We start from the raw sequence: 12,639 nt of genomic DNA, 5'->3' as shown, positions 1-12,639 counted from the left end.
GACACAAAGGTGAGATTTATGCTTTATCGGAAGCGTTTGACTGGAAGCACCTGCGATTGCTTCGAGTGGTGCTAGGGTTAGCTGAGCTATCACTCATGCTAGCAAGCTCTCCACCGTCTCTGATCACCCTCCTACAATATAAGTAACATTTCCCCAGTTAGCAAGGATACCGAAAAGTAGCCTATGAATGTCTTTGACTGCTGCCGTCCATCACGTGACCTTAAGGTCATGGTGCTCTCTTGAGAGCCTGCCTTTACCTTGAACACACCATGTTTGACAGCTCTACCAGTTTTGCCTTCATAATTTCCATATTTAGATCCATTTATAATACGGGTTGAGTCATGAAGAGAGCTCTTATTAACACCAGGTGTAAATGCAAACGCCTGTGATCAGACATCATTATCTGATAACATCCAGATACAGATCACAGGTTAAGAATAAAATAAAAAAAAAATAAATAAATAAATTAAAAAACATAAAGTTGTAGAGTTTTTAAAACAAATGTAACATGATACATTATAGTTGTTGATATGTTGCACTTGTGATTTAACATGTTGGATTTAGTCAAAACTAAATACAAATCATTCACTCAAAGGAGAAACTCAGCAGTAAATCTGAATTCACATGTTATTCCAATGATCCTCACGGTTCAGACAGGAACGATCTTCTCCCTCAGAGAACTGAGGCTCTAATCTTTGATGTCATCATGATACAAAACCTGGAGGTGGTCGGCTGACGATATATTACAGTCTGCATTTGTGGACGCACAGAGTAGCTCTGTAGAAGTTTAATGTCCCGGTAAAAGCTTTATTTCATTTCAGCACTGAGCAGAAAAAATGCTCCTGTCTCCATAAAATCGCCCCGGGTGCCATCAGGCTGTCCACGCTGTTGTTTCAGGATTTATCTCTTGATGACATCGTGAAAGTTTCCTGCTGTGTTGTTATAGTCTTCAGAGGCTTGATCACAAATCTAAACTTAAACTAAAGTGGAATAACATGTGAATTCAGCTTTAGGGTGGAATTTCCTCGTAGTATTTGCCAAATGGAGCAAAGAACAATCTGCTTTTTACAGTAAAAATGTCCCGACTATTTCATAGCAATCATCCAGACAGGCATGATGACCTCAGGGAAGCCTTCCTGCTTCTCAACATCCAGGACCTCCAGGCCGGCTTTGGCGATGATGTGCTTCATGATGTCCAGGTGGCGGCTGATGCTACTGTCGATGGGGTCCAGCTTGCAGCCCTGCCGCGCCATATTGTCCTTTATTATGATGACGCCGTTTGGACGAAGGCTCTTCTTACAGCGCTTCAGGAAGTTCATCAGGTCCTTGTCTGTTAAGTGGCCTGAAGAGAAAGAAAGATACAGAATGAAAACAAAAAAAAAAATCCAAACTGACATCATGTATAGATTTCTTGTAGGGAATTTCTTCCTTTACTTGACTTCATATAAAAACAGGCTAAACCACAGGTTGTCCTGCTGCAGGCTGCTGGTCAAGACAGGCACTGACATAAAGACATTTTTTCTTTCGTTTATTCTCCATCTCGCCATTCAAGCTAAGTGACCCGGACGTCCTTCTCCATGCTCACGTTCTCCAGCTCCTTGCAGTATTTCCAGGCTGGATGGGATATGTTATTTCTCCAGAGGATTTTCTCTCAGTTGATCATGTCCAGAGAGGCGTCGAGGGGGCATCCTGCTACCACAATCCCCAATCTCAGCTATTAACCCGGTACGTACAATGTTATTATAACCTTTAGTAGCAATAGACCATTTCACAAATACTGCGATGGTGGATTTTGACGAGCCAGTGACATTGACACAGTGGGACGCATAGTTTGGCAACATTGCAACAAAAGTTAGTCGTCCAACACAGTAAGACTAACGCAGTAAAAGGGTATAAATTAATGGAAAGAAGACAGTTTTTAGAGCGGAACAGTTGGAGAGTTAAGAAGCTGAAGAAAGAAAACAGTGTCTGTTAGACTGTGAAATCTCCATCACAGACGGAAAGAAAAGACGTTTTAATATCACAATGTCAGACGGCTCATCTGTTAAAACTCCAGCCGAGGGCAGATCGGTGTGTTATGTTTTATATAACACCTGTAAGATGTGTTCTGACAGATGCAAGAACTTTTTTTTTTTTATCACCTTGCAGTGTTACAACCAAAAATATAGTATGTCCACAACAATTTGTACAGATATTAGCTAATAAATTAAATGCAATTCACATGATTAGAGTCAAGAGAAATTTATTGTCAACCCAGCCATGTATGAGTACACAGTAGGGATGAGATGTAGTTTCTCTGGGGTTAATGGTGTTACATTTAACATTAACATTGCAGCAGTGCAAACAACACATAAAGTGCAGAGTCAGTGTAAGGATGTAGGATGTAAACTGTGTAGACATTTGTCTGTATTTATAGACTTTGACCTTTGAGTTAGAATGGTTGTGGTAAAGTGGATGTGTGCATTTAAGGTAGTTAAATATATTTATTACATTTAATTGTCTTAACAACTTTAAATCTTGGGATTGTGGATTTTTCTGCTGAAAAGGAAATTTATTTTGAGTGTTATGGTTCTGATGGCACTTTGGCTCTCAGAGAGAAAAAAGAGGTCAAATAACATTATTCATAAGTAAATGAAAATATCAAAATAAATAAATAATCTCTGTGATATGCAGCTTGCAGACTTACACGCCACCCACTGCATCCAGATGACGTCGTACTTGTTCAGCGGAGGCGTTAATTCTTGCAGGTTGTAGCAGTAGTAGGTCTCGATGCGGTCGGCGTCATCGCCCAGGTACTCCTCGTGCGCGTGGAGCAGGAAGTTCTCAACCATGTCCGCCATCTCCATTTTCTCAAACACAGGGAGGAGGACACCTTTGGTCACACGGCCGATCCCGCAGCCGCAGTCCAGAGCGCAGTGTGTGTCGGCCTTACCGGGACCCTGAAGATGAAAAGAAACGAGACCAGGAAGTAAAACAAAATTCTACTTTTACTTAAAGGTTGAGCTGAAAGTTAAATACCTTAAATGGAGGATAATTGTAGAGGTGAGCTTAAAAAATACAACTTAATTTATGTTTCACAAAAGAAAAAGTGCATTTAAATGTCAGTTTCCTTGCTGCATGTTATTATCATATCTATAGAAGGTCTATACTTCATTTTCTGTGTTGCCAGATGTCGAGATTCTGCACCTCAAAAGCACCGACAGCACAAACAAGCAGCCTTCAGTTCCTCGGGGCAACCAGACTATGAACTTTACCACGAGGGAACAAAAAGTCACCTCACTTGAATCATGCTGGTTTTTCTTCCTTTTCATTTGGTATTCTGACCTCACTCCAACCCCTCCACACCAGGGGCCCCCGGTGTGTGATTGTATGAAAGATGGGGCCCCGGGGAGCTCTGCGCTTGTTACAGGAGGCTTCCTGGTTTCGGTGAATTACTGCCATATTGCTCTGTGAGTATGTAGCTCAGTTTAATCTGGATGTAGTCTAAATCTTTTTCTGCAGCACTTACTTTTAATGGAGATGTCAGGGTTTTAACAGGAGTTGTTTGAAGCCAAAGAGGAGTTTTTTGGGAGAGGATGATGTGTCGCTGAGCGCACGGCCGTAGAAGAGAATCCTTTGGATGTATTTTGGTTTATTATTTAGCTTTCAAGTGAGATATTTAAAGTGGACAGAGCCATTATCACCAGCTTTAACTCATAAATTTACTATTTTTAGAGCACATTTTCTGTTTCAGTGTCCCAACTTTAAAGAGACACTACCTCCTAAGTACAGTATGGTCGAAAGTATGCGGACACCCTGGTCTGCATATGTTTGTGTGTATTTTTGGTCTGGGGTTTGTTTTTACATGTCTGATCTCGATCTTGATAATAATAATGTGCTTCCAACTTTGTGTCAACAGTTCGATAATGTCTTTTTTCCCGTTTCAACATGACAATGCCGTACACAAAGCCAGATCCATGAAGAAATAGTTTTCCCAGTTTGGTGTGGAAGAATTTAACCGGCCTTGACCCCGACCTCAACCCCATCCAACACGTTCGGGATGAACTGGAAACACTGGCAGCCAGCCAGGCCTTCAAAAACCATAATAACTCTTTTATTTTGAAAAGATGATACCCAGTGATATAATAAAAGATGAAATATTGACATGCAAGTGATATTAAACTGGTTTCAAACCTATTTCTATCAAGTTTATTTTGTCTGTTTCTATAATCTGTCTGGGCAAACAGCAGCAGTTTATTTAGTATCATCATGTTTTAAACTGTGAATGTTTTTCTTGTGGTAATTTTCTGAATACCAAAGCTGTAAGTAAGGTTGTAAAACATGACAGTAAAGGAGAGATATTAATATTTTAATCAGATCTGAGCCAGAAAAAAAATGTTTTATGATTAACAATTTATTAATCGCTTCAAGCAACAAAGAGGTTCCAGCTTTTTAAGGAGTGTGAGAATTTACTGCTTTTTCTGTTTCATATCACTATCATTTGAATATATCTGGGTTTTGAGCTGTTATATTTGGCTCTAGGGACTCGTGATGGACACTTTTACTATTATCTGACATTTTATTGACTAAAAGAGTCATCAGTAATGAACATAAATAAATAGTTTCAGCCCTAATCCTCTATTATTTACTGTTGTACTTCTCTTATTGTATTAGTCTCACTATGTTTTCTTATTTTTGATCCTGTGACACACTTTCTTGACACTGTTATATTATTAACATTCTTATAACTCTATACTAAGTGTAGCAGCGAGCGTTGAGTCACGAGGAAGTGCCGATAGGAGCTGTGATAAATCTGGGCTTGTTGTGTTTACATTAGCACCAGAGGAAAAGTAGCCACTTAGCCTTCTGTAGTTTCTTTAAACCATCCGATCTTAGCCGTTTATAATTAGACCCACTGCAAAAACGATCCTCTAAATAACCCGGCCTCTGGGCCAAACCCATTCCCCTGAATTAGCACTTGGACACACTCGGCATCTAAAAAAAAACCCCGTCGTCGACACTAACATGTGTGCATGCATGCATGCATGTGTGTCAATTATACACTGTGCATGCAATTTATGAAACTACAGATATTTCTCAACTGAAAATGTAAATGTATGTCATGTCCCGTCTCCTCTGTGAACAAACTATACACACAGATTAACAACTGCTGGCTCAGCTCGCTCTGTATGGGTGTTTATGGGGCTGACATTGAGTTTATGCTACTATTAGAATCTGCCTCCTCCCACATGAAACAAGAAGGAATTCCTTTAATGTTGGAAGATGTTGGATGATGAAATCCTTGCCCCTTAAAATAGAGTTTGACATAAATATTCAGAGAAGGTGATGGAGAAACAACAGATCTTCTCAGATGTGACAGTATCAGTTTCTTATTGAGCCCTTTTGATCTGTTGTAAACTCACATGTGAGTCGGTATCTCATTACTCACCACAAACCTGTTCAGAAACTCGCGGGAGCCCTCCAGATCAACGTTGGATATATCCACAAAATCTCCCATCATGCCTTCCTCCGAGGCGGGGACGTCCTCGTAGAACTGCTGAGCCCGGTAGTAGAACTGTTTCTCTCCTTTGATGTATTCACAGGTGATGGGAAACAGCTTCACTGTTCGGACAAAGTCATAAAACACACGTTCAGGGTTACAGGTTATATAATCAATTTATCAATTTAAAATACTTACACATTACATAACCCTTAAAGTCTCCTCCAGTAATTTGGTATTCATCTCCATAAAGAGAGGGTTTGTTTTAATGAAAATATTCTAATTTTTTTTTTAAAAAAAAATCAGATTTTCTGGACTTATTTCCATTTTAAAACATGAATGGTTGAAATCAAAGCAGCAGGGACAAACTATCCTGACTTTTACATATGAATCAAAAACACTGCATCCTACAATTCCCATAATGCAACACTGTTCATGAGTACAGGCTCTCGACAGCCACAAAAGACTATTATGGTGTTTTTGTAATTATATTTTCACCGCAGGCTTTGTATTCTAAACAGAGAGCTGGAGAGAGCAAAGACCACATTTATAGGAAATACATCCGGCTGAAATAAATATCTTTGAACATTTTGTTGTCAGACTAATGAGACATTTTTACAAAATAATGAAAAAAAAAACCTAACTGAAAGCTTAAGGCCTCAAGAAGCCACAATGTTCTTTACACCCCACGTTACACCAGATGAACAGATGATTCTTAAGGCCTGTCTAACTCTGTCTTTACACTCCCCCCTTTTTGTTGGCAAAATCTAACAATTTATATAACTTTTCCCGAGCAGATATTTCCAATAATCACACAGGTTAAACTTCTCTCTGCAGCTGCAGTCAGACAGAAATCCACCTGGCTGAATGCGTTGGCGTTGTGTAGCCAAAAAGCAAAGGGAGGGACATTTCACTGTCATTAATCTGTTTGTGTTATTTAATCTGCGGTTATAAAGAAAGAATGTACACAATAAATATTTCCTGAATGATTCCACCTCCTCTCTCAAACCAGCTGCACATTAGAGAGTCAAGTTCAATCAGACTGAACTCTGCATGAAGCAAAGGAAAAGGGGGGTTAATTCCTGACCAGAAGCAAATGTGTCTCTCATCGTGTTCCACATAGAAATGAATGGAAAGCGACTTTCAGACTGACTGACATCAAGCAGCTTTTTTGTATTCCTCACAGAACAATTTCCGTCCCTTTTCATGTGCACAACCTTTCGTTCGACCTTCGAATGTGGCCGTTTGGAGCAGGAACACTTTTGCCTTTGCACACGGTCGGACGACGAGTTGAACATTTAAACCTGAGAGTTTAATCAGTGACGTGACTACAAATGTAATGTTTGACGTGAGGGTCGTTATATAACAATCTGCCCTCAAGATTTTAAAATATCTGGTGCACAAGCGGATATTTTGATCCGACGGTGGCACTAATAGAGAGATAAAGGAGGCAAATAATAAGACATCAGTAACGTACAACATGAGCGTGGACTGGTCTGTATGGAGAGGATCACTGTTCACAATCTCAAAGGAAATGTAGAATGATAATTTGATTACCAGAAGACTATAAATAAGGACGTGCTGTACTACTCTTACACTCCGCTCAGCTGTTAGGTGACATAAGATAACACGCTGATTGATTCATCTCCACCGTTGCGCATCTACAAACGTTTTTAGGTTTCCGTTGGTGTATTAAACATTGTATTTTGATAACACGATGTCAGTATTGCGCTGACATACTGTAACATTAAGAAACATGACAACTGGCTTTCTTAAACCATCTCAAACTCTCACTGCCTTGGTTTTGCAGAGCTGAAATCAATCCCGTAGAATGAACGCAACATTTCCGAAGGCTTAGATGACACATTCCTGAATGTCCGTTCACTTGTCAAGGATCTCCAGTGGCAGAATTCATGACACCACAGTGAAACAGTGAGATGAGGGGGTGGGGGGGGGGATTTATTTCCAGCTGGACTCCCTTCTCCATGTTAGAGACATCAGAGTGAGACAGACGGCCAAGAAAAGGGAATGAAATACTCGGCGCATGGACGTCATGCTGAGAAAACAAAAGGTGAAGAATCAGACGGTTCGTGCCGTGACTCTCCTGGCAGGTAGTTATGAAATGTTTGAGGACTGATAAGACTGGCCGGAGTAGAGTCATGTGGCTGCTTAGCAAGAGGAAGGGGTAAGTATAGAAACATCCAGCAAGATCAAGAGGGAGGGAAGACAGCGTGACGACGTATCTGTCTGCCAAGGAAGCGTCAATCCGGTCCCACTATGTCTCTCTACCTCACACGTTCAGAGTGGACCAGCTCATTAGAAGCTGAGAGAAGAGTTAACAGAATCATCTGAATAAACGATACAACCCACATTTACTGTATTAAGATCTAAAAAAAAAAAAAGAAAAAATATATTTCATATAGCGCATTTAAAGCAGTCATGGCTGTTGGTCAATAATCTGTCTGCAGCCTCTCTGACAGTCACGTATAGCACTGACTGACATGAGTTAATGCTTTCATGCTTGACATGCAATGCCATTAATGGGCCTTGTATCGAGTTAGTGGTAACAAAGTAAGGCTTCTTTGAGCCAAAGCAGCCATAAGGTCAGGATCTCCTGTTTCTGCAAGTTGTGGTTTCATGACAGACAAGTGCACACAGGAGAGGATTAAGGTTTGACTCGAACAACAGAAAGCACTGTCCGGATGTCAGGAGCATCTTTACATAAGATTCATGGAATATGTTGTTTAATATTAACAAAGCCTATTTTACTTTTGTGTAAACTTAAAGCCCTGACATGTATGTGATTCTGTTTATACTTCATTCGGTGGCTACATTAGCAGACATGTTCACACATGTGCAGAAGGCGTTTTTACAGTCCATATTATCCTAAATTTTGTCTGATATGCTGGACGTCTGCATTCATACTGTATCTACAGTTCACTAACTAGTAGTTTGCTACTGGTCATACCAGACCAAGTAAGACAATAGTAGCCAAACGTCTTAGTCTAGCCCATTAAATAGAGCAAGGTTGTGTTTATTACTTATGAATTCAACTTCTTATTTGCAAGATGAAAAATGTGTTATTTACTCTTTACTTCACTTCCAGTTTTACATAGTTTGACAGACATAACATGGACAGAAAAACCCCAGAAGCATGGTTCAGCTATTCTCTACGACCAATGAATGAAACCATCGATGAGAAAAGTAGAGTTCCATGTTTATTAGAGCATCTTTAGTGTAAATATTCCTTTATGACATTCACAGATACAACAAATGTTCTATCTGAAGCTGTGACGTATTGTCAGCAGGTGTCTTTCCATTAATCTGGACTGTATTTACATAAGACAGTATATTTACATCTTTAACAATGTTTTAAAGATATTTATGCATGAACACTGCAGTAGATTCTATAACAAAGGCAGATAAAACATTGTAATACTGTAGGTTTATACACATTTACAACAAAGTCTGTACACTGCGTTATGATTTTCCGAACATGGAGGCAGGTAAACGTATTTTTCTACCTCCCGTTCTTTTTCGTTCATGCAACTACAACATGGCGATCAGCTCGAGAAAGGAGATCAATCACATCATGTCTGTTTTCATTTTTCTCAAACATTGTGCCATTATTGTGGGTTAATGCAGTGCAGAGTTTTCAAATCAGTATGCACTCTCAAACGCAACCATTACCATGTGATGAATTAGTGACTTTAACCCAAACTAATTAAAAACATGATGTTTAAAGTCTCTGTAAATTCATTTCCATGCAGGGGGAAACCAGTAGCCGACTGAAAGGGAAACTGTTACTGTACATGGTTTGCTTTTGTAAAACAATCAGCAGCAATGTTAATGATTCGTTGTCAACCAAAACATGCAAAAACCACCAGCGTGCTTCTCTTGCTTCTTGCCCGATCCTTCATGGAGTCAAAGGGCCGAGAGAAGGTTGTAAATCTTAACCTTTTGACTGGTGTGTGGTCCTTCTTACCCAGAGGAATCATCTGCACCAGGTACAGGTAGCTGGCAAAGAACTCACTCCTCACTGTATGAAACAAGTGGAAGGACATGCTGTGGCGACACATGCTGTCATCTGCCTGTTTCCAGCGATCCTTGAACGCCTGGTGAGCGCCCCTGTACGCAAAGTTTTCCGGTTTATTGCTACCATCGTCTTCAATCGAAATCTCCATTTTGACTCTATTTGCTCTATTGACTCCTTGTGGCGCTTCACCAAATATCCAGAAGGTGTTTGACTGAGCGGTGGTAGAAGGAGAGTAACACGCAGAGTGTTTGGGACACTGTTTCTCCAGCTGGTGCTATATCTGTCTGGCTGAGTGTTCAGCACGTCTCTGCCGGCGTTCAAGTGATCGGCAGAGATCTTTTTCACAGGGCAGCGCTCAGGACGTCCCGCCACATTTACAAATCACCTACTAGGGACACTGGCTTTAGAGGAGTGAGGGAGGGGAGCCCGGGGGGGCACGGAGCGCCCTCTGTGTCGAACCAACAGCCTGTGAAGAGGCGACTCAAGGAGACTCAGGCTGCAAAATTCCAGTAGCACATGAGGGAGTCCATACGTCCGTCGTCAAGGCCTCGCTGCCATAAATGTGGTACCTAAAATTAGCAACGTCTTCTCATGTTTGTATACATGGTGGCTCCGGTTTTGTACTTGCACGGTTGTTCAGACACCAGAGAACAAAATTACAGTTTAGGCTTTAAATCATCTTTACACACACACAATTTATTTTATTTATTTATTTATTTTGTATTTATTTGAAATACAAACAGATGTACACAAAGTCTTCAAGAGAAAAACACAGAATGTCATACAACTCTTTCCACTGTCCTGAAGGTATTTTCACTCTCTTCTAATTATGTGGATAAGAAATTAAAACATGTCCTCCACAATTAATTTTTTTCTTTATTTACCAGACTTCTTTCTCCAAATCCAAGCAAAGACATAAGCTGGAAACAACATAACTGCTATCTGAACTTCAAAACAGTGGTAAGGGTTGTTAAATGCAGAGGTGGGACAAAGTTAATGTGCCTTTATGCATGAATACTTTCTTATTTTTCTCTTATATTCATTCTTGCATAAAGCAATAAGAGGAAAATAAGAAAATCCTACGTGGGATTCAACAAACTCTCCTGACTGAACTTGATGAATGTCACCTATTCATGAGGAGGTTCACGAGATGTGATCATTAGCATAATCTTCACCCCAGTGACAGTCACAGAGATATTGGAGGAGAATATTATAGTCTACAGGTGATGTTACACTGTCAGCTGCTGGACAGAGAGCTGCAGAGACACAGAGGCAGCTGTCCGACAGAGACATTTCCAACAATTACTGACATGTAGAAGTTGCTGTGCCAAAATATGGCCATAAAAACATAAAATCTACTAAACTTCTTTCTAAAAAAAACAATTTTTTTTGTTAATTTTGGTACTATATGTAAACTCAAATCAATTCAGATTAGTGCATTCTAACTGTAAGTAAAACAAGTGTTTCTCCCCAGTAAAGAAAGGCAGAGATGATCTATTCTTGACTCATACAACAGGTCTGGACCACTTGTAAATTTCGTTCATACCTAAGCGACAATTTTAAGTATGAGAAAAGTGATGAATGCCACAACTGTTCTTAAATCACTCATGCGTGCATTTTAAGAACAAATCTGTTCGTAGGAGTGCCTCTTGCATGAGGCAAATTGTTTTGCAAGTCTCAAGTGTTGACTGTGAAGACCTCCAGCCTGGTCGCCAGAATAAAACGTTGGCAGTTTACGTTTCTGCAAACCACAGAAACGTTGAATATCTACGTTTCAACACGTGAAATACGGATCATATTAACATTTCAACAAAATGTATCATCTCAACATTTCTAAAGTGACGTAGTTCACATGCGATCTATATGAGCTGATCTTTCCTATTAATAGGAGGAGGGGCAGGTGGATGGTTAGTAAGTTTCTTGGCAGCAAGTTGGAAATCAGCAGAGTACGGTTCAAGACCACCAATGCCTGCTTCCCGTTTCAACCGACAAAACCGGGTGTTTTTAGTGAGACCCTAACCCCTAACCCTAACCCCCTAACCCTAACCCCTAACCCTAACCCTTAACCCTAACCCTTTTAACCCAAATAATGATCTTTCCCTAACCCTACCCAAGTGGTCTTTGTGCCTGAACCTAACCAGACCTTAACCACAGCATTGTAACACCATAAAACATCATTATTCAATAGGTAGAAATGTTAATATGCTACGTTTGTAGAAATGTTGATATGATACATATTACACGTGTTGAAACGTATATATATTCAACGTTTCTGTGGTTTGCAGAAACGTTCAATGCCAACATTTTGTTCTGGCGATTGGGTTGAGTCCTCAGTCAAGTCCAACAAGTCCCAAGTCAACTAATAAGTCTCAAGTAAAATGCGACAATTTCCACGTCAAGACTAAAAAGTCTCATGTGGGACATATCAACATGTCCCAAGTAAAGTTAATCAAATCCTAGGTAAAGTAATAATATTACTGTACTGTGGGTAGAATTATATCAAATATCACACATTTGTGCAGTGTGGCTTTATGTACAACATTCACAGATATGGTTGCAATCCAATTAAGCACTGAGGAGTTCTGGCTCATTCATCATTCAAACCTTCAAAAGTTTGGCAACCAATTACAGACAAACGGTAAGTGATACCCAAAAATGAACTTCTAAGTTATGTCCAGGGTCATCTAAATATGGTATTTACCAAGTTTGGTGAAGATTAGATAAAATATGCGCCAACAGAAGCAAAAAAAATTGCGGAATATATTTTCAGGTGCAAATGGGCGTGGCCTATATCAGTTGATGTAATAACTGACCACACGGTAGCACTATTGGTCCCATGTTTTAATATGATAAGCATTTCTGAATGGGACACCTGTCTATGTAGTATGAATACTTTAGCACTTTTAGTTTTTGAGATACCACCTACCATAGACTTTCTGTCATGGACTTTTTGGGGTTTTTGGTTTTGTTTGTTGCAGATGAGAGATTGTAATGTTGTTGCATTCATGCTTTATTTTGCTGCGGTTCTATTCAGGTCGGCTTATTATGAAGAGTTTTATGTTTTCTCTGCTTGCTTTGCCCGTCTACACACCTGCCCTGTATCATAAATAAACCTTTGAAGAAC

General features: G+C 39.9%; 1 protein-coding gene and 1 long non-coding RNA gene across 2 annotated transcripts; one reads left to right on the top strand and one right to left on the bottom strand.

The window, feature by feature from the left end:
- Nucleotides 1–474: 474 nt before the first annotated feature.
- Nucleotides 475–9,966, bottom strand: ntmt2 (N-terminal Xaa-Pro-Lys N-methyltransferase). Its single transcript, XM_042415549.1, has 4 exons — nt 9,465–9,966; nt 5,429–5,601; nt 2,687–2,939; nt 475–1,342 (listed from the first exon to the last, which is right to left on the bottom strand). The coding sequence occupies exons 1-4, from the start codon at nt 9,661–9,663 to the stop codon at nt 1,086–1,088; spliced, it is 882 nt and encodes a 293-aa protein (XP_042271483.1). The 5' UTR covers nt 9,664–9,966; the 3' UTR covers nt 475–1,085.
- LOC121899837 lies at nt 1,253–4,487 on the top strand. Its single transcript, XR_006096790.1, has 3 exons — nt 1,253–1,725; nt 2,861–3,042; nt 3,170–4,487. It is a non-coding gene; the product is annotated as an uncharacterized LOC121899837 (long non-coding RNA).
- Nucleotides 9,967–12,639: the final 2,673 nt, after the last annotated feature.

The sequence above is a fragment of the Thunnus maccoyii genome, chromosome 7, assembly GCF_910596095.1.
Source record: "Thunnus maccoyii chromosome 7, fThuMac1.1, whole genome shotgun sequence".
Lineage (NCBI taxonomy): Eukaryota > Metazoa > Chordata > Actinopteri > Scombriformes > Scombridae > Thunnus > Thunnus maccoyii.
The sequence above is the reverse complement of the archived record's forward strand: the minus strand, read 5'-3'. Positions and strand labels throughout refer to the sequence as shown.